The sequence below is a fragment of the Strix aluco genome, chromosome 5, assembly GCF_031877795.1.
Source record: "Strix aluco isolate bStrAlu1 chromosome 5, bStrAlu1.hap1, whole genome shotgun sequence".
Classification (NCBI taxonomy): Eukaryota; Metazoa; Chordata; class Aves; order Strigiformes; family Strigidae; genus Strix; species Strix aluco.
Genome location: NC_133935.1, coordinates 19,143,078 through 19,159,926, shown reverse-complemented (window position 1 = coordinate 19,159,926; position 16,849 = coordinate 19,143,078). Strand labels below are relative to the sequence as shown.

Genomic DNA, 16,849 nt, shown 5'->3' with positions numbered 1-16,849 from the left:
CACGGCTTCCTAGCAGCCTCCAGCTCGACACGCCTTGAGCCCAAGGCGTGCTAGGGCAGTCGCACCCTCCGTAGCACTGCTTTCCTCTCCCCCGTGTGAAGCAAAGGGCAGGGAACTGCTGGACTGCTGCAGCACGTGGCTCGGCTCCCTCTGAGCCCTCTCCCCATCTGCCTTCCAGGCACATCGCCATGTGGCGCGTGGTGGTTGGGGCCAACCACTTGACTCAGCCGGGCCCGGAGACCCAAGTACGCAGTATTAAGCGGCTGCTGGTTCACCCACGCTACAGCAACATCACCAAGAGGAACGACATTGCGCTGCTGCACTTGGACCAGCCTGTGCAGTGCGGCTACTATGTACAGCTTGCCTGCGTGCCCGACGCCTCGCTGAGAGTGTCAGAGCTGACAAACTGCTACATCAGTGGCTGGGGGGCCACGACGGCGAGATGTGAGTTCACAAAGAGCGCTCGCGTCCCGAGCGTGAGCTCGGCACACGGGGGAGGCGGGCTGGGCTTCCTGACAGCAGAGGCGAGAGCCACAGTCTGGCTGTGGGGACGTATGCCCACGGAGACATGGGCCTGGCCCAGGGCCCAAGGCGAGACAGAAGGGCAACACCAGTACGATGTCTCTCACGATGCAAAGCCAAGCCCCAGCAAAGGGGTTCACCCAGACAGGGCAGGAGACCTGGCAACGAGCTGCCGCGTGTTAATTCCTTTCTGTCCTTGCAGCCGCAGGAACAACGGATGTCCTGCAGGAGGCCAAGGTCCACCTCATCGACCCCAACCTCTGCAACAGCAGCCGGTGGTACCGAGGGGCCGTCCACCCCTACAACCTGTGCGCTGGCTATCCGCAGGGCGGCATCGACACCTGCCAGGTAGGAGCCTGCGACAAGGCAGCGCCCAGCGGCACACGCAGCCCCGGCACAGCCGCCCAAACGCACCCCGGCGTGGGCTTTGCCCGCCAAGTCGCCCTCCCACCCCTGGGTCCCCACCGCTGCTGGGGCTCCCCTTCCCCAGCTGCATGTCCTTGCCCAGGGCCCCACTTGTCCCAGAGGCCCACGACTCTGCCCAGAAAGCCCATCCAGCGCTCCTGGCAGCTGTGAGCTCCAGCTCCCAGGCCTGGAACATCCCTCTTCCACACAGCCAGCATCGCTGTGCAGAGATGAGCGCCAGTCCTACCCCACGGGCCCACGACCCTCTCCCAGACAAGGTCCTGGAGGCCCCAGCACCCGAGCAGAGCCTCTCCGTGCAGCGCATACAGCTCCGGCAGGTGCTGGCAGAGAGAAGGAGCCGGCCCTACTGCTGCCAGCGGCCACCCGACACCACCTTGACCCTCATTCCTCTGCTGCAGGGTGACAGCGGTGGTCCTCTCGTCTGCAAAGACAAGACTGCTGACTACTTCTGGCTTGTTGGGGTGACCAGCTGGGGCAGAGGCTGTGCCAGAGCCAAACGGCCCGGAATCTACACCTCCACTCAGCACTTCTACGACTGGATCCTGGTACAGATGGGACTCTACTCAACAGCAAGGGCTGCTCCAACATCACGGCCATGGAGTCCTTTTATCACCACCTCAACCCCCTTGCAGAGGCCCAGCCCAACACCAGCACAGTCGGGCTGGTTTAGCTCCTGCCCCTTTCCACTCCAGAAGCTGCTGCAATTCTTTAGCCGGCTGCAGGAGCTCCTGCAGATCCTAAAGGGGAAGAAGGCTTGAGCAGCAGGAGGAATGGGATCCAGCGCAGGCTGCAGTGTACCACGGCCATCTCCTGCTGGGGCACTCACTGCCTGCGCACCCAAAGGCAGCCTCAGTGTCAAAGGCCTGCTCCGTCCTGCCCACGCTCCTCTGAGCGCACACAAACGCTCAAGACGACTTACTTCTTCAAATAAAGGTTCCAATTTTCACAGCTAACCACGCTGCAGTCCAATTCAGTCTCCTGTGCAAGGCAAGGACTTCCATGCCTGCCACCTGCAAAATGAGGCCGCAGGCAGCCACGTCGGCCACAAAGGCAAAGAGTCACTCCAAAGGGCTGAACCCGAGCCTGGTCCGAGAGGAGGGTGCTCAGAGCCACCACGGCACAGAGAAGACCGACACATCGGGGCCAGAAAGAGGATAGGAAAAATCCATGCCACACGCAGACAGCTCTGGGGCACGTGCGCACGCACACACTCCCGGGAGACGCACGTCTGGAACACAGAGCGCAACGCGCAGTGTTCACACACACACACCCCCCAAGCGTGCGCGCGCACACGCAACACACGCGCACAGGCAGCGCGTGCACACGCTGCAGCACACACGCACGCGGAATGCACACACCCACACGCCCCGCACGCACGCACCCCGCGTGCACCCACCCCTGCGCCCACCTGCAAGCTCACAGCGTGCACCCAGTGATGCGTGCGCTCGTAGAACGCACCTCCCACGGGGGCACACGCAAACTCCTTCACAGGACATGCTGCAGACAACAGTTGAGCCTTTGCACCACCAAAATGAGGCTTTGGAAGCCAGAGCTAACGCTTAGGAAAGGAAAAGGGAGGCTTCGGACGCTGTCAGTGGAGCTTTGGACCCTAAATGGCTGCGCTCTGCCCAAGAAGTGAGGGTTTAGACGCTAAAAATGAAAGTCTGGGCTCTACAAAAAGGCTCTGGGTAATAAAAGACAACTTGGGACCCTAGAAATAAGGGTCTGCCTTCTAAAATTGAGGCTTTGGACCTTCAAAGTCAGACTTTGGGCTTTCCAAATGATGCTCTGGACCCCTGAAACCAGTCTGTGGCCTTTAAAAGCTGGGGTTTGGAACATATAAATGAGGGTTTGTACCCAAAAAATGAGGCTTTGGGTTCCATGAGAGGGGTTTGGAGCATAAAAAGGAGGGTTTTGGACACTCAAGATGGCAGCTTGGACCCTCAGAATGGCTGGCCGCATCCTAAAAATGCTGCTTTGGAGCCTGACAATGAGATATTGGAGAGTCAAAATGCCGCTTTGGACTCTAGAAAGGAGACTTTGCAAACTACAGTTGAGCCTTTGGACTGTAAAAATGAGGCTTTGGAAGCCGAAACTAAGACTTAGGAAAGGAAAATTGAGGCTTTGGACACTATCAGTGGGGCTTTGGACCCTAAACTGATGCTTTCTGCCCTACAAGTGAGGGTTTAGATGCTGAAAGTGAACCTGTGGGCCTGAACAATGGCAGGGACTCCCTCGGGACCCTCATGTTTACCTTGACTGGCAGGGGCACAGGCACTGGCTGGGCAGGGCACCGCCAGGCTCACACCTGTAGGAGGGGTGGGGTTTTGGGTGAATTTGGGGGATTTAGGGGGCAGTACTGGTGAGGAATGCAACACTGTGGTCGGTGACCGTGGTGTGGATGGGCTGGCGGAGGCCGATGGGGCGCAGGGCCAAGTGGGCCACGTCCAGCCGCAGGTCGTACACCTGCCCCCTCTCTGCGTTCAAAGATGAGGCGGGGGGGGGGCAGGAGGGGCTGAAATTGGGGTGTCCTTCCCCTGTGATGAGAAACTAACCGCTGGTCGTTACAGTAAACGTGTATTCGTATGGTCAAAGTGTACAAATACAATACCTGCACCGTGATCTGTTGTGGCAGACAGGCAACTCGACGTCGGCCTGTTAGCTCTGCGCAGCCCCTGAGAAGCAGCAAGGCTTGGATGAGAAACAGGCCTTGGGAGAAAGATAAGGAACTGCCGAGTTGTGCCAAGGTGGCAGGGAAAAACAACGGACAGCTGCAACACTGAACTGGGAAAAGTTACCGCCGCGTGAACAGCGCGTGAACGAGAAGATGATTGGTCTGCGCAGCGCGTGTTAGAGTGGTCTTATGCTGCTAGGAGAAAAGGTTGATAGCTGCCTAATTGCTGATTTGCTAATTATGAAGTAAGAGCTTTGACCAGAGCATAAGTATGTCCTATTGTAATAATAAAGGGTCTTTCCTTCTGCACTTCATGGAGAGTCCGTGCCTCAATTGCCACAAATGGTGCCCCGTGTGAGGAGGGCGATTAGTGTGACCTGCTTGGATCACTCCGGTGGCAAACTCCTCAGAACTTCAGAGCTGCTGTGAGGAGCCTTTTGTAGAATTATTTCACGTGTACTGTGGTTTTTGAAGTTTGACTAAACCTTAACTGATAAAGCTTTGAAACAAGTCTTGCAGGTGCAGCTGCGAAACAAAGAAGGGGTGTTATTGGGGTCGTGGGGGAGTTGGGGGGTTATTAGGGTCCAGGGCAGGGTCTAGAGGGCTCCTGGGGGGGGGGGTATGGGGGAGATATTGGGGTCCGGGGGGCATGGTAATGGGGTGCAAGAAGGGTCTGGAGGGGGCTAATGAGGTCCCAGGGAGATATTTGGGGTTTGGGGGGGGGGGGGAATGGAGAACCTGGGGGCCAATAGCTCGGGGGGGTCACTAATGAGGTTTGGGGCGAGTTGGGGGGGGCTAAGGGTGTTTTGAAGGGACCTAAGGGTGGTAAATGGGGTTTGGGTGGGTTGCAGGGGGGATTTGGGGTCCCTGGGGGTCCCAGGGGTACCTGTCGTCCCCCAGCAGGAGCTGCTGCCCCCACAATGAAAACTGCTTACAAAGTAAGCGGTACTAGATAGTTAGAGAATTAAGAAGCAAGCGGCCAATTGCCTTTTAGGTAAGGGTTATAAGACTGAAGCCAACATACAATTTTACAAATTGTAGTTTAAAGACAGATTTGCCTTTTTGGTAGAGGTTCTGTTTATTATTTCCAGTCCTTGCCTCTTACAACACCCGTCAGCTCCTTAGCTTAGGCCTTAAGCCAGCACCTTGACACAACACAGCAATAAAACACGCGTATCTGTAAATGCTTATGGCTTATCCCTAGTTCCTCAGTACAAAATGGAAATCATTTCATTTGTTCACTAGTCCCTAAAGAGCCACAGGTACATTCTTTGCCAGCACAGGACTCACTGGCTGTGCAGGGCAGCATCGACACCTGCCAGGTAGGAGCACGCGGCAAGATCTGAACGGAACTGAACTCCCATGCTCATATTGAAGGCACCCACGAACACGCCGTGCTTGCGAATTTAGGGAGTGCCGCAGCAGTCACGTTCTCTGGCACACGTTTTTTGGGAAGGACCTGGTGGCACAGGGCTGCGGAGAGCAGGGGGGCGCTGAACTCCCCAAAGAGGCTGGGGTGCCACACTGGGTTTTTTCCTGCTCGCCGTTGGCAGGCAGTGCGGGGGGCCGGGCGCTGCTGCCTGCCACGGGGCCTGCACACCCCCGTCCCCCAAGCAGAGCATTCAGCGGGGGTCTGTCGGGGGTGTCCGATCCCAGCTTCTGCCTCCCCTCCCGCTTGGAAACCCCCACGTGGTGTCCCCCCGCCGAGAGGCCACCGTGCCCAGCACCTGGAACCAACTGTGACTCTGTGACATCAGCCTCGTTGCCAAGGGCACCGTGGGCAACGTGAGCCCTGCGGCCACTCTGTCAGCTGCTGCGCTGGTGGCAGCAAGCCCTCGCTTCTTGCAGTTGGCACATGCCACTGGCAACGATGCGTCTACTCCTCCTCCTCATCCTGCTGGCCCTGCGCTGGCCTGCACACGGCGCATGGGAGAGCTGTGGGTAAGTGGGCCGAGGCTCTGGGAGGGAGCCTGGGCAACCTGATGGGGTTCCCTGGAGGGTGCCTGCTTGTCCCCCGTGGCCACACCACGGCTTCCCCAGCCTCACGCGCGAGCCTCGGTTCCTTGCAGCACCCGGGCTGCTGGCACAACTTGCCTGCGGGGCTAAAGCAGAAACAGGGGCGGACGCCCGCCCGCCCCACGGGGTCCCCTGGCCTCGCTGTCCATTCAGCGCCTCGTGGGGAGGGCAGACGGCTGACCTTCAGCCGGAACAGCAGCGAGCCATCGAGCAGGACGGTGATGAGTTTCTGGTTACAGGACCTGCGGGCTCCGGCCCATGGATGCTTACTACGGCGCTTACTACGGCACGTCACGCGTTGTGGGTGGCACAGGTGCCCAGCCAGGGGCCTGGCCCTGGATCGTCAGCATCCAGGATCCCTGGGAAGCAGGCACGGGGCATGTGTGCGGAGGGTCCCTCATCAGCCCACAGTGGGTCCTCACAGCAGCCCACTGCTTCCTCGAGGCCAGGTAAGGAGGGTCAGGCACGGGGATATCCCCCCAGCACGCGCAGGTGCCCCATCCGCAGCACCACGTGCTACTCCCGTCCCCTTTCTTTGTGGTACGCCAAGTGCCTGGGCACTGCAGAGCCTGGCTGAGAGACTGCTTGGGAGAGGGCTGGGCTCTTGCCACGGCTTCCTAGCAGCCTCCAGCTCGACACGCCTTGAGCCCAAGGCGTGCTAGGGCAGTCGCACCCTCCGTAGCACTGCTTTCCTCTCCCCCGTGTGAAGCAAAGGGCAGGGAACTGCTGGACTGCTGCAGCACGTGGCTCGGCTCCCTCTGAGCCCTCTCCCCATCTGCCTTCCAGGCACATCGCCATGTGGCGCGTGGTGGTTGGGGCCAACCACTTGACTCAGCCGGGCCCGGAGACCCAAGTACGCAGTATTAAGCGGCTGCTGGTTCACCCACGCTACAGCAACATCACCAAGAGGAACGACATTGCGCTGCTGCACTTGGACCAGCCTGTGCAGTGCGGCTACTATGTACAGCTTGCCTGCGTGCCCGACGCCTCGCTGAGAGTGTCAGAGCTGACAAACTGCTACATCAGTGGCTGGGGGGCCACGACGGCGAGATGTGAGTTCACAAAGAGCGCTCGCGTCCCGAGCGTGAGCTCGGCACACGGGGGAGGCGGGCTGGGCTTCCTGACAGCAGAGGCGAGAGCCACAGTCTGGCTGTGGGGACGTATGCCCACGGAGACATGGGCCTGGCCCAGGGCCCAAGGCGAGACAGAAGGGCAACACCAGTACAATGTCTCTCACCATGCAAAGCCAAGCCCCAGCAAAGGGGTTCACCCAGACAGGGCAGGAGACCTGGCAACGAGCTGCCGCGTGTTAATTCCTTTCTGTCCTTGCAGCCGCAGGAACAACGGATGTCCTGCAGGAGGCCAAGGTCCACCTCATCGACCCCAACCTCTGCAACAGCAGCCGGTGGTACCGAGGGGCCGTCCACCCCTACAACCTGTGCGCTGGCTATCCGCAGGGCGGCATCGACACCTGCCAGGTAGGAGCCTGCGACAAGGCAGCGCCCAGCGGCACACGCAGCCCCGGCACAGCCGCCCAAACGCACCCCGGCGTGGGCTTTGCCCACCAAGTCGCCCTCCCACCCCTGGGTCCCCACCGCTGCTGGGGCTCCCCTTCCCCAGCTGCATGTCCTTGCCCAGGGCCCCACTTGTCCCAGAGGCCCACGACTCTGCCCAGAAAGCCCATCCAGCGCTCCTGGCAGCTGCGAGCTCCAGCTCCCAGGCCTGGAACATCCCTCTTCCACACAGCCAGCATCGCTGTGCAGAGATGAGCGCCAGTCCTACCCCACGGGCCCACGACCCTCTCCCAGACAAGGTCCTGGAGGCCCCAGCACCCGAGCAGAGCCTCTCCGTGCAGCGCATACAGCTCCGGCAGGTGCTGGCAGAGAGAAGGAGCCGGCCCTACTGCTGCCAGCGGCCACCCGACACCACCTTGACCCTCATTCCTCTGCTGCAGGGTGACAGCGGTGGTCCTCTCGTCTGCAAAGACAAGACTGCTGACTACTTCTGGCTTGTTGGGGTGACCAGCTGGGGCAGAGGCTGTGCCAGAGCAAAACGGCCCGGAATCTACACCTCCACTCAGCACTTCTATGACTGGATCCTGGTACAGATGGGACTCTACTCAACAGCAAGGGCTGCTCCAACATCACGGCCATGGAGTCCTTTTATCACCACCTCAACCCCCTTGCAGAGGCCCAGCCCAACACCAGCACAGTCGGGCTGGTTTAGCTCCTGCCCCTTTCCACTCCAGAAGCTGCTGCAATTCTTTAGCCGGCTGCAGGAGCTCCTGCAGATCCTAAAGGGGAAGAAGGCTTGAGCAGCAGGAGGAATGGGATCCAGCGCAGGCTGCAGTGTACCACGGCCATCTCCTGCTGGGGCACTCACTGCCTGCGCACCCAAAGGCAGCCTCAGTGTCAAAGGCCTGCTCCGTCCTGCCCACGCTCCTCTGAGCGCACACAAACGCTCAAGATGACTTACTTCTTCAAATAAAGGTTCCAATTTTCACAGCTAACCACGCTGCAGTCCAATTCAGTCTCCTGTGCAAGGCAAGGACTTCCATGCCTGCCACCTGCAAAATGAGGCCGCAGGCAGCCACGTCGGCCACAAAGGCAAAGAGTCACTCCAAAGGGCTGAACCCGAGCCTGGTCCGAGAGGAGGGTGCTCAGAGCCACCACGGCACGGAGAAGACCGACACATCGGGGCCAGAAAGAGGATAGGAAAAATCCATGCCACACGCAGACAGCTCTGGGGCACGTGCGCACGCACACACTCCCGGGAGACGCACGTCTGGAACACAGAGCGCAACGCGCAGTGTTCACACACACACACCCCCCGAGCGTGCGCGCGCACACGCAACACACGCGCACAGGCAGCGCGTGCACACGCTGCAGCACACACGCACGCGGAATGCACACACCCACACGCCCCGCACGCACGCACCCCGCGTGCACCCACCCCTGCGCCCACCTGCAAGCTCACAGCGTGCACCCAGCGATGCGTGCGCTCATAGAACGCACCTCCCACGGGGGCACACGCAAACTCCTTCACAGGACATGCTGCAGACAACAGTTGAGCCTTTGCACCACCAAAATGAGGCTTTGGAAGCCAGAGCTAACGCTTAGGAAAGGAAAAGGGAGGCTTCGGACGCTGTCAGTGGAGCTTTGGACCCTAAATGGCTGCGCTCTGCCCAAGAAGTGAGGGTTTAGACGCTAAAAATGAAAGTCTGGGCTCTACAAAAAGGCTCTGGGTAATAAAAGACAACTTGGGACCCTAGAAATAAGGGTCTGCCTTCTAAAATTGAGGCTTTGGACCTTCAAAGTCAGACTTTGGGCTTTCCAAATGATGCTCTGGACCCCTGAAACCAGTCTGTGGCCTTTAAAAGCTGGGGTTTGGAACATATAAATGAGGGTTTGTACCCAAAAAATGAGGCTTTGGGTTCCATGAGAGGGGTTTGGAGCATAAAAAGGAGGGTTTTGGACACTCAAGATGGCAGCTTGGACCCTCAGAATGGCTGGCCGCATCCTAAAAATGCTGCTTTGGAGCCTGACAATGAGATATTGGAGAGTCAAAATGCCGCTTTGGACTCTAGAAAGGAGACTTTGCAAACTACAGTTGAGCCTTTGGACTGTAAAAATGAGGCTTTGGAAGCCGAAACTAAGACTTAGGAAAGGAAAATTGAGGCTTTGGACACTATCAGTGGGGCTTTGGACCCTAAACTGATGCTTTCTGCCCTACAAGTGAGGGTTTAGATGCTGAAAGTGAACCTGTGGGCCTGAACAATGGCAGGGACTCCCTTGGGACCCTCATGTTTACCTTGACTGGCAGGGGCACAGGCACTGGCTGGGCAGGGCACCGCCAGGCTCACACGTGTAGGAGGGGTGGGGTTTTGGGTGAATTTGGGGGATTTAGGGGGCAGTACTGGTGAGGAATGCAACACTGTGGTCGGTGACCGTGGTGTGGATGGGCTGGCGGAGGCCGATGGGGCGCAGGGCCAAGTGGGCCACGTCCAGCCGCAGGTCGTACACCTGCCCCCTCTCTGCGTTCAAAGATGAGGCGGGGGGGGGGGCGGGAGGGGCTGAAATTGGGGTGTCCTTCCCCTGTGATGAGAAACTAACCGCTGGTCGTTACAGTAAACGTGTATTCGTATGGTCAAAGTGTACAAATACAATACCTGCACCGTGATCTGTTGTGGCAGACAGGCAACTCGACGTCGGCCTGTTAGCTCTGCGCAGCCCCTGAGAAGCAGCAAGGCTTGGATGAGAAACAGGCCTTGGGAGAAAGATAAGGAACTGCCGAGTTGTGCCAAGGTGGCAGGGAAAAACAACGGACAGCTGCAACACTGAACTGGGAAAAGTTACCGCCGCGTGAACAGCGCGTGAACGAGAAGATGATTGGTCTGCGCAGCGCGTGTTAGAGTGGTCTTATGCTGCTAGGAGAAAAGGTTGATAGCTGCCTAATTGCTGATTTGCTAATTATGAAGTAAGAGCTTTGACCAGAGCATAAGTATGTCCTATTGTAATAATAAAGGGTCTTTCCTTCTGCACTTCATGGAGAGTCCGTGCCTCAATTGCCACAAATGGTGCCCCGTGTGAGGAGGGCGATTAGTGTGACCTGCTTGGATCACTCCGGTGGCAAACTCCTCAGAACTTCAGAGCTGCTGTGAGGAGCCTTTTGTAGAATTATTTCACGTGTACTGTGGTTTTTGAAGTTTGACTAAACCTTAACTGATAAAGCTTTGAAACAAGTCTTGCAGGTGCAGCTGCGAAACAAAGAAGGGGTGTTATTGGGGTCGTGGGGGAGTTGGGGGGTTATTAGGGTCCAGGGCAGGGTCTAGAGGGCTCCTGGGGGGGGGGGTATGGGGGAGATATTGGGGTCTGGGGGGCATGGTAATGGGGTGCAAGAAGGGTCTGGAGGGGGCTAATGAGGTCCCAGGGAGATATTTGGGGTTTGGGGGGGGGGGGGAATGGAGAACCTGGGGGCCAATAGCTCGGGGGGGTCACTAATGAGGTTTGGGGCGAGTTGGGGGGGGCTAAGGGTGTTTTGAAGGGACCTAAGGGTGGTAAATGGGGTTTGGGTGGGTTGCAGGGGGGATTTGGGGTCCCTGGGGGTCCCAGGGGTACCTGTCGTCCCCCAGCAGGAGCTGCTGCCCCCACAATGAAAACTGCTTACAAAGTAAGCGGTACTAGATAGTTAGAGAATTAAGAAGCAAGCGGCCAATTGCCTTTTAGGTAAGGGTTATAAGACTGAAGCCAACATACAATTTTACAAATTGTAGTTTAAAGACAGATTTGCCTTTTTGGTAGAGGTTCTGTTTATTATTTCCAGTCCTTGCCTCTTACAACACCCGTCAGCTCCTTAGCTTAGGCCTTAAGCCAGCACCTTGACACAACACAGCAATAAAACACGCGTATCTGTAAATGCTTATGGCTTATCCCTAGTTCCTCAGTCCAAAATGGAAATCATTTCATTTGTTCACTAGTCCCTAAAGAGCCACAGGTACATTCTTTGCCAGCACAGGACTCACTGGCTGTGCAGGGCAGCATCGACACCTGCCAGGTAGGAGCACGCGGCAAGATCTGAACGGAACTGAACTCCCATGCTCATATTGAAGGCACCCACGAACACGCCGTGCTTGCGAATTTAGGGAGTGCCGCAGCAGTCACGTTCTCTGGCACACGTTTTTTGGGAAGGACCTGGTGGCACAGGGCTGCGGAGAGCAGGGGGGCGCTGAACTCCCCAAAGAGGCTGGGGTGCCACACTGGGTTTTTTCCTGCTCGCCGTTGGCAGGCAGTGCGGGGGGCCGGGCGCTGCTGCCTGCCACGGGGCCTGCACACCCCCGTCCCCCAAGCAGAGCATTCAGCGGGGGTCTGTCGGGGGTGTCCGATCCCAGCTTCTGCCTCCCCTCCCGCTTGGAAACCCCCACGTGGTGTCCCCCCGCCGAGAGGCCACCGTGCCCAGCACCTGGAACCAACTGTGACTCTGTGACATCAGCCTCGTTGCCAAGGGCACCGTGGGCAACGTGAGCCCTGCGGCCACTCTGTCAGCTGCTGCGCTGGTGGCAGCAAGCCCTCGCTTCTTGCAGTTGGCACATGCCACTGGCAACGATGCGTCTACTCCTCCTCCTCATCCTGCTGGCCCTGCGCTGGCCTGCACACGGCGCATGGGAGAGCTGTGGGTAAGTGGGCCGAGGCTCTGGGAGGGAGCCTGGGCAACCTGATGGGGTTCCCTGGAGGGTGCCTGCTTGTCCCCCGTGGCCACACCACGGCTTCCCCAGCCTCACGCGCGAGCCTCGGTTCCTTGCAGCACCCGGGCTGCTGGCACAACTTGCCTGCGGGGCTAAAGCAGAAACGGGGGCGGACGCCCGCCCGCCCCACGGGGTCCCCTGGCCTCGCTGTCCATTCAGCGCCTCGTGGGGAGGGCAGACGGCTGACCTTCAGCCGGAACAGCAGCGAGCCATCGAGCAGGACGGTGATGAGTTTCTGGTTACAGGACCTGCGGGCTCCGGCCCATGGATGCTTACTACGGCGCTTACTACGGCACGTCACGCGTTGTGGGTGGCACAGGTGCCCAGCCAGGGGCCTGGCCCTGGATCGTCAGCATCCAGGATCCCTGGGAAGCAGGCACGGGGCATGTGTGCGGAGGGTCCCTCATCAGCCCACAGTGGGTCCTCACAGCAGCCCACTGCTTCCTCGAGGCCAGGTAAGGAGGGTCAGGCACGGGGATATCCCCCCAGCACTCGCAGGTGCCCCATCCGCAGCACCACGTGCTACTCCCGTCCCCTTTCTTTGTGGTACGCCAAGTGCCTGGGCACTGCAGAGCCTGGCTGAGAGACTGCTTGGGAGAGGGCTGGGCTCTTGCCACGGCTTCCTAGCAGCCTCCAGCTCGACACGCCTTGAGCCCAAGGCGTGCTAGGGCAGTCGCACCCTCCGTAGCACTGCTTTCCTCTCCCCCGTGTGAAGCAAAGGGCAGGGAACTGCTGGACTGCTGCAGCACGTGGCTCGGCTCCCTCTGAGCCCTCTCCCCATCTGCCTTCCAGGCACATCGCCATGTGGCGCGTGGTGGTTGGGGCCAACCACTTGACTCAGCCGGGCCCGGAGACCCAAGTACGCAGTATTAAGCGGCTGCTGGTTCACCCACGCTACAGCAACATCACCAAGAGGAACGACATTGCGCTGCTGCACTTGGACCAGCCTGTGCAGTGCGGCTACTATGTACAGCTTGCCTGCGTGCCCGACGCCTCGCTGAGAGTGTCAGAGCTGACAAACTGCTACATCAGTGGCTGGGGGGCCACGACGGCGAGATGTGAGTTCACAAAGAGCGCTCGCGTCCCGAGCGTGAGCTCGGCACACGGGGGAGGCGGGCTGGGCTTCCTGACAGCAGAGGCGAGAGCCACAGTCTGGCTGTGGGGACGTATGCCCACGGAGACATGGGCCTGGCCCAGGGCCCAAGGCGAGACAGAAGGGCAACACCAGTACAATGTCTCTCACCATGCAAAGCCAAGCCCCAGCAAAGGGGTTCACCCAGACAGGGCAGGAGACCTGGCAACGAGCTGCCGCGTGTTAATTCCTTTCTGTCCTTGCAGCCGCAGGAACAACGGATGTCCTGCAGGAGGCCAAGGTCCACCTCATCGACCCCAACCTCTGCAACAGCAGCCGGTGGTACCGAGGGGCCGTCCACCCCTACAACCTGTGCGCTGGCTATCCGCAGGGCGGCATCGACACCTGCCAGGTAGGAGCCTGCGACAAGGCAGCGCCCAGCGGCACACGCAGCCCCGGCACAGCCGCCCAAACGCACCCCGGCGTGGGCTTTGCCCACCAAGTCGCCCTCCCACCCCTGGGTCCCCACCGCTGCTGGGGCTCCCCTTCCCCAGCTGCATGTCCTTGCCCAGGGCCCCACTTGTCCCAGAGGCCCACGACTCTGCCCAGAAAGCCCATCCAGCGCTCCTGGCAGCTGCGAGCTCCAGCTCCCAGGCCTGGAACATCCCTCTTCCACACAGCCAGCATCGCTGTGCAGAGATGAGCGCCAGTCCTACCCCACGGGCCCACGACCCTCTCCCAGACAAGGTCCTGGAGGCCCCAGCACCTGAGCAGAGCCTCTCCGTGCAGCGCATACAGCTCTGGCAGGTGCTGGCAGAGAGAAGGAGCCGGCCCTACTGCTGCCAGCGGCCACCCGACACCACCTTGACCCTCATTCCTCTGCTGCAGGGTGACAGCGGTGGTCCTCTCGTCTGCAAAGACAAGACTGCTGACTACTTCTGGCTTGTTGGGGTGACCAGCTGGGGCAGAGGCTGTGCCAGAGCAAAACGGCCCGGAATCTACACCTCCACTCAGCACTTCTATGACTGGATCCTGGTACAGATGGGACTCTACTCAACAGCAAGGGCTGCTCCAACATCATGGCCATGGAGTCCTTTTATCACCACCTCAACCCCCTTGCAGAGGCCCAGCCCAACACCAGCACAGTCGGGCTGGTTTAGCTCCTGCCCCTTTCCACTCCAGAAGCTGCTGCAATTCTTTAGCCGGCTGCAGGAGCTCCTGCAGATCCTAAAGGGGAAGAAGGCTTGAGCAGCAGGAGGAATGGGATCCAGCGCAGGCTGCAGTGTACCACGGCCATCTCCTGCTGGGGCACTCACTGCCTGCGCACCCAAAGGCAGCCTCAGTGTCAAAGGCCTGCTCCGTCCTGCCCACGCTCCTCTGAGCGCACACAAACGCTCAAGATGACTTACTTCTTCAAATAAAGGTTCCAATTTTCACAGCTAACCACGCTGCAGTCCAATTCAGTCTCCTGTGCAAGGCAAGGACTTCCATGCCTGCCACCTGCAAAATGAGGCCGCAGGCAGCCACGTCGGCCACAAAGGCAAAGAGTCACTCCAAAGGGCTGAACCCGAGCCTGGTCCGAGAGGAGGGTGCTCAGAGCCACCACGGCACGGAGAAGACCGACACATCGGGGCCAGAAAGAGGATAGGAAAAATCCATGCCACACGCAGACAGCTCTGGGGCACGTGCGCACGCACACACTCCCGGGAGACGCACGTCTGGAACACAGAGCGCAACGCGCAGTGTTCACACACACACACCCCCCGAGCGTGCGCGCGCACACGCAACACACGCGCACAGGCAGCGCGTGCACACGCTGCAGCACACACGCACGCGGAATGCACACACCCACACGCCCCGCACGCACGCACCCCGCGTGCACCCACCCCTGCGCCCACCTGCAAGCTCACAGCGTGCACCCAGCGATGCGTGCGCTCATAGAACGCACCTCCCACGGGGGCACACGCAAACTCCTTCACAGGACATGCTGCAGACAACAGTTGAGCCTTTGCACCACCAAAATGAGGCTTTGGAAGCCAGAGCTAACGCTTAGGAAAGGAAAAGGGAGGCTTCAGACGCTGTCAGTGGAGCTTTGGACCCTAAATGGCTGCGCTCTGCCCAAGAAGTGAGGGTTTAGACGCTAAAAATGAAAGTCTGGGCTCTACAAAAAGGCTCTGGGTAATAAAAGACAACTTGGGACCCTAGAAATAAGGGTCTGCCTTCTAAAATTGAGGCTTTGGACCTTCAAAGTCAGACTTTGGGCTTTCCAAATGATGCTCTGGACCCCTGAAACCAGTCTGTGGCCTTTAAAAGCTGGGGTTTGGAACATATAAATGAGGGTTTGTACCCAAAAAATGAGGCTTTGGGTTCCATGAGAGGGGTTTGGAGCATAAAAAGGAGGGTTTTGGACACTCAAGATGGCAGCTTGGACCCTCAGAATGGCTGGCCGCATCCTAAAAATGCTGCTTTGGAGCCTGACAATGAGATATTGGAGAGTCAAAATGCCGCTTTGGACTCTAGAAAGGAGACTTTGCAAACTACAGTTGAGCCTTTGGACTGTAAAAATGAGGCTTTGGAAGCCGAAACTAAGACTTAGGAAAGGAAAATTGAGGCTTTGGACACTATCAGTGGGGCTTTGGACCCTAAACTGATGCTTTCTGCCCTACAAGTGAGGGTTTAGATGCTGAAAGTGAACCTGTGGGCCTGAACAATGGCAGGGACTCCCTCGGGACCCTCATGTTTACCTTGACTGGCAGGGGCACAGGCACTGGCTGGGCAGGGCACCGCCAGGCTCACACGTGTAGGAGGGGTGGGGTTTTGGGTGAATTTGGGGGATTTAGGGGGCAGTACTGGTGAGGAATGCAACACTGTGGTCGGTGACCGTGGTGTGGATGGGCTGGCGGAGGCCGATGGGGCGCAGGGCCAAGTGGGCCACGTCCAGCCGCAGGTCGTACACCTGCCCCCTCTCTGCGTTCAAAGATGAGGCGGGGGGGGGGCGGGAGGGGCTGAAATTGGGGTGTCCTTCCCCTGTGATGAGAAACTAACCGCTGGTCGTTACAGTAAACGTGTATTCGTATGGTCAAAGTGTACAAATACAATACCTGCACCGTGATCTGTTGTGGCAGACAGGCAACTCGACGTCGGCCTGTTAGCTCTGCGCAGCCCCTGAGAAGCAGCAAGGCTTGGATGAGAAACAGGCCTTGGGAGAAAGATAAGGAACTGCCGAGTTGTGCCAAGGTGGCAGGGAAAAACAACGGACAGCTGCAACACTGAACTGGGAAAAGTTACCGCCGCGTGAACAGCGCGTGAACGAGAAGATGATTGGTCTGCGCAGCGCGTGTTAGAGTGGTCTTATGCTGCTAGGAGAAAAGGTTGATAGCTGCCTAATTGCTGATTTGCTAATTATGAAGTAAGAGCTTTGACCAGAGCATAAGTATGTCCTATTGTAATAATAAAGGGTCTTTCCTTCTGCACTTCATGGAGAGTCCGTGCCTCAATTGCCACAAATGGTGCCCCGTGTGAGGAGGGCGATTAGTGTGACCTGCTTGGATCACTCCGGTGGCAAACTCCTCAGAACTTCAGAGCTGCTGTGAGGAAGCAGAAGCCAGCATTAATCACCGTTGCAGGGTGAGCAAGGTGAGCTGTGGGGAAGCGATGGGCAGGTCAATACCCTCGGAAGAAAAGTCAGTGGTTGCACTGATGGAAAGACTGTTAGCTAAACATAAAGCGCATATTAGCTCGCATGCCTTGAAGAGAATTTTAAAGTGAGTAGCAGCCGCGGTTACTATATTCACTGTTCCGATATGGGACAAAGCAGGAGGAAGACTGTGGGAGTGTGCAACGTGAGGGAATCGGGTTGCGGCAGCACTCTTACTGACATGCAGATCTCTTTTTGAGA

The 16,849-nt window shown here is 58.4% G+C and overlaps 3 protein-coding genes across 3 annotated transcripts; all 3 read left to right on the top strand.

Annotated features, from left to right (window-relative positions):
- Nucleotides 1-1,815, top strand: LOC141923730 (acrosin-like). The gene is made up of 3 exons (XM_074825354.1): nt 1-444; nt 725-870; nt 1,347-1,815. The coding sequence occupies exons 1-3, from the start codon at nt 189-191 to the stop codon at nt 1,704-1,706; spliced, it is 762 nt and encodes a 253-aa protein (XP_074681455.1). The 5' UTR covers nt 1-188; the 3' UTR covers nt 1,707-1,815.
- Nucleotides 1,816-5,492: 3,677 nt separating this feature from the next.
- LOC141923728 (acrosin-like) lies at nt 5,493-8,575 on the top strand. Its single transcript, XM_074825352.1, has 5 exons — nt 5,493-5,563; nt 5,878-6,087; nt 6,425-6,690; nt 6,971-7,116; nt 7,593-8,575. The coding sequence occupies exons 1-5, from the start codon at nt 5,493-5,495 to the stop codon at nt 7,950-7,952; spliced, it is 1,053 nt and encodes a 350-aa protein (XP_074681453.1). The 3' UTR covers nt 7,953-8,575.
- Nucleotides 8,576-11,739: 3,164 nt separating this feature from the next.
- On the top strand, nt 11,740-14,822 carry LOC141923726 (acrosin-like). Its single transcript, XM_074825351.1, has 5 exons — nt 11,740-11,810; nt 12,125-12,334; nt 12,672-12,937; nt 13,218-13,363; nt 13,840-14,822. Exons 1-5 carry the CDS (start codon nt 11,740-11,742, stop codon nt 14,197-14,199), a joined length of 1,053 nt encoding a protein of 350 aa, XP_074681452.1. The 3' UTR covers nt 14,200-14,822.
- Nucleotides 14,823-16,849: the final 2,027 nt, after the last annotated feature.

Bases quoted from the DNA above. Each gene is read 5' to 3' on its own strand.
- LOC141923730 (XM_074825354.1), top strand. From the start codon at position 189: ATGTGGCGCGTGGTGGTTGGGGCCAACCACTTGACTCAGCCGGGCCCG. The intron at 445-724 runs GTGAGTTCACAA...CTGTCCTTGCAG, and splicing joins GGGGGCCACGACGGCGAGAT to CCGCAGGAACAACGGATGTC. The intron at 871-1,346 runs GTAGGAGCCTGC...CCTCTGCTGCAG, and splicing joins GCGGCATCGACACCTGCCAG to GGTGACAGCGGTGGTCCTCT.
- LOC141923728 (XM_074825352.1), top strand. From the start codon at position 5,493: ATGCGTCTACTCCTCCTCCTCATCCTGCTGGCCCTGCGCTGGCCTGCA. The intron at 5,564-5,877 runs GTAAGTGGGCCG...TTCTGGTTACAG, and splicing joins GGCGCATGGGAGAGCTGTGG to GACCTGCGGGCTCCGGCCCA. The intron at 7,117-7,592 runs GTAGGAGCCTGC...CCTCTGCTGCAG, and splicing joins GCGGCATCGACACCTGCCAG to GGTGACAGCGGTGGTCCTCT.
- LOC141923726 (XM_074825351.1), top strand. From the start codon at position 11,740: ATGCGTCTACTCCTCCTCCTCATCCTGCTGGCCCTGCGCTGGCCTGCA. The intron at 12,938-13,217 runs GTGAGTTCACAA...CTGTCCTTGCAG, and splicing joins GGGGGCCACGACGGCGAGAT to CCGCAGGAACAACGGATGTC. The intron at 13,364-13,839 runs GTAGGAGCCTGC...CCTCTGCTGCAG, and splicing joins GCGGCATCGACACCTGCCAG to GGTGACAGCGGTGGTCCTCT.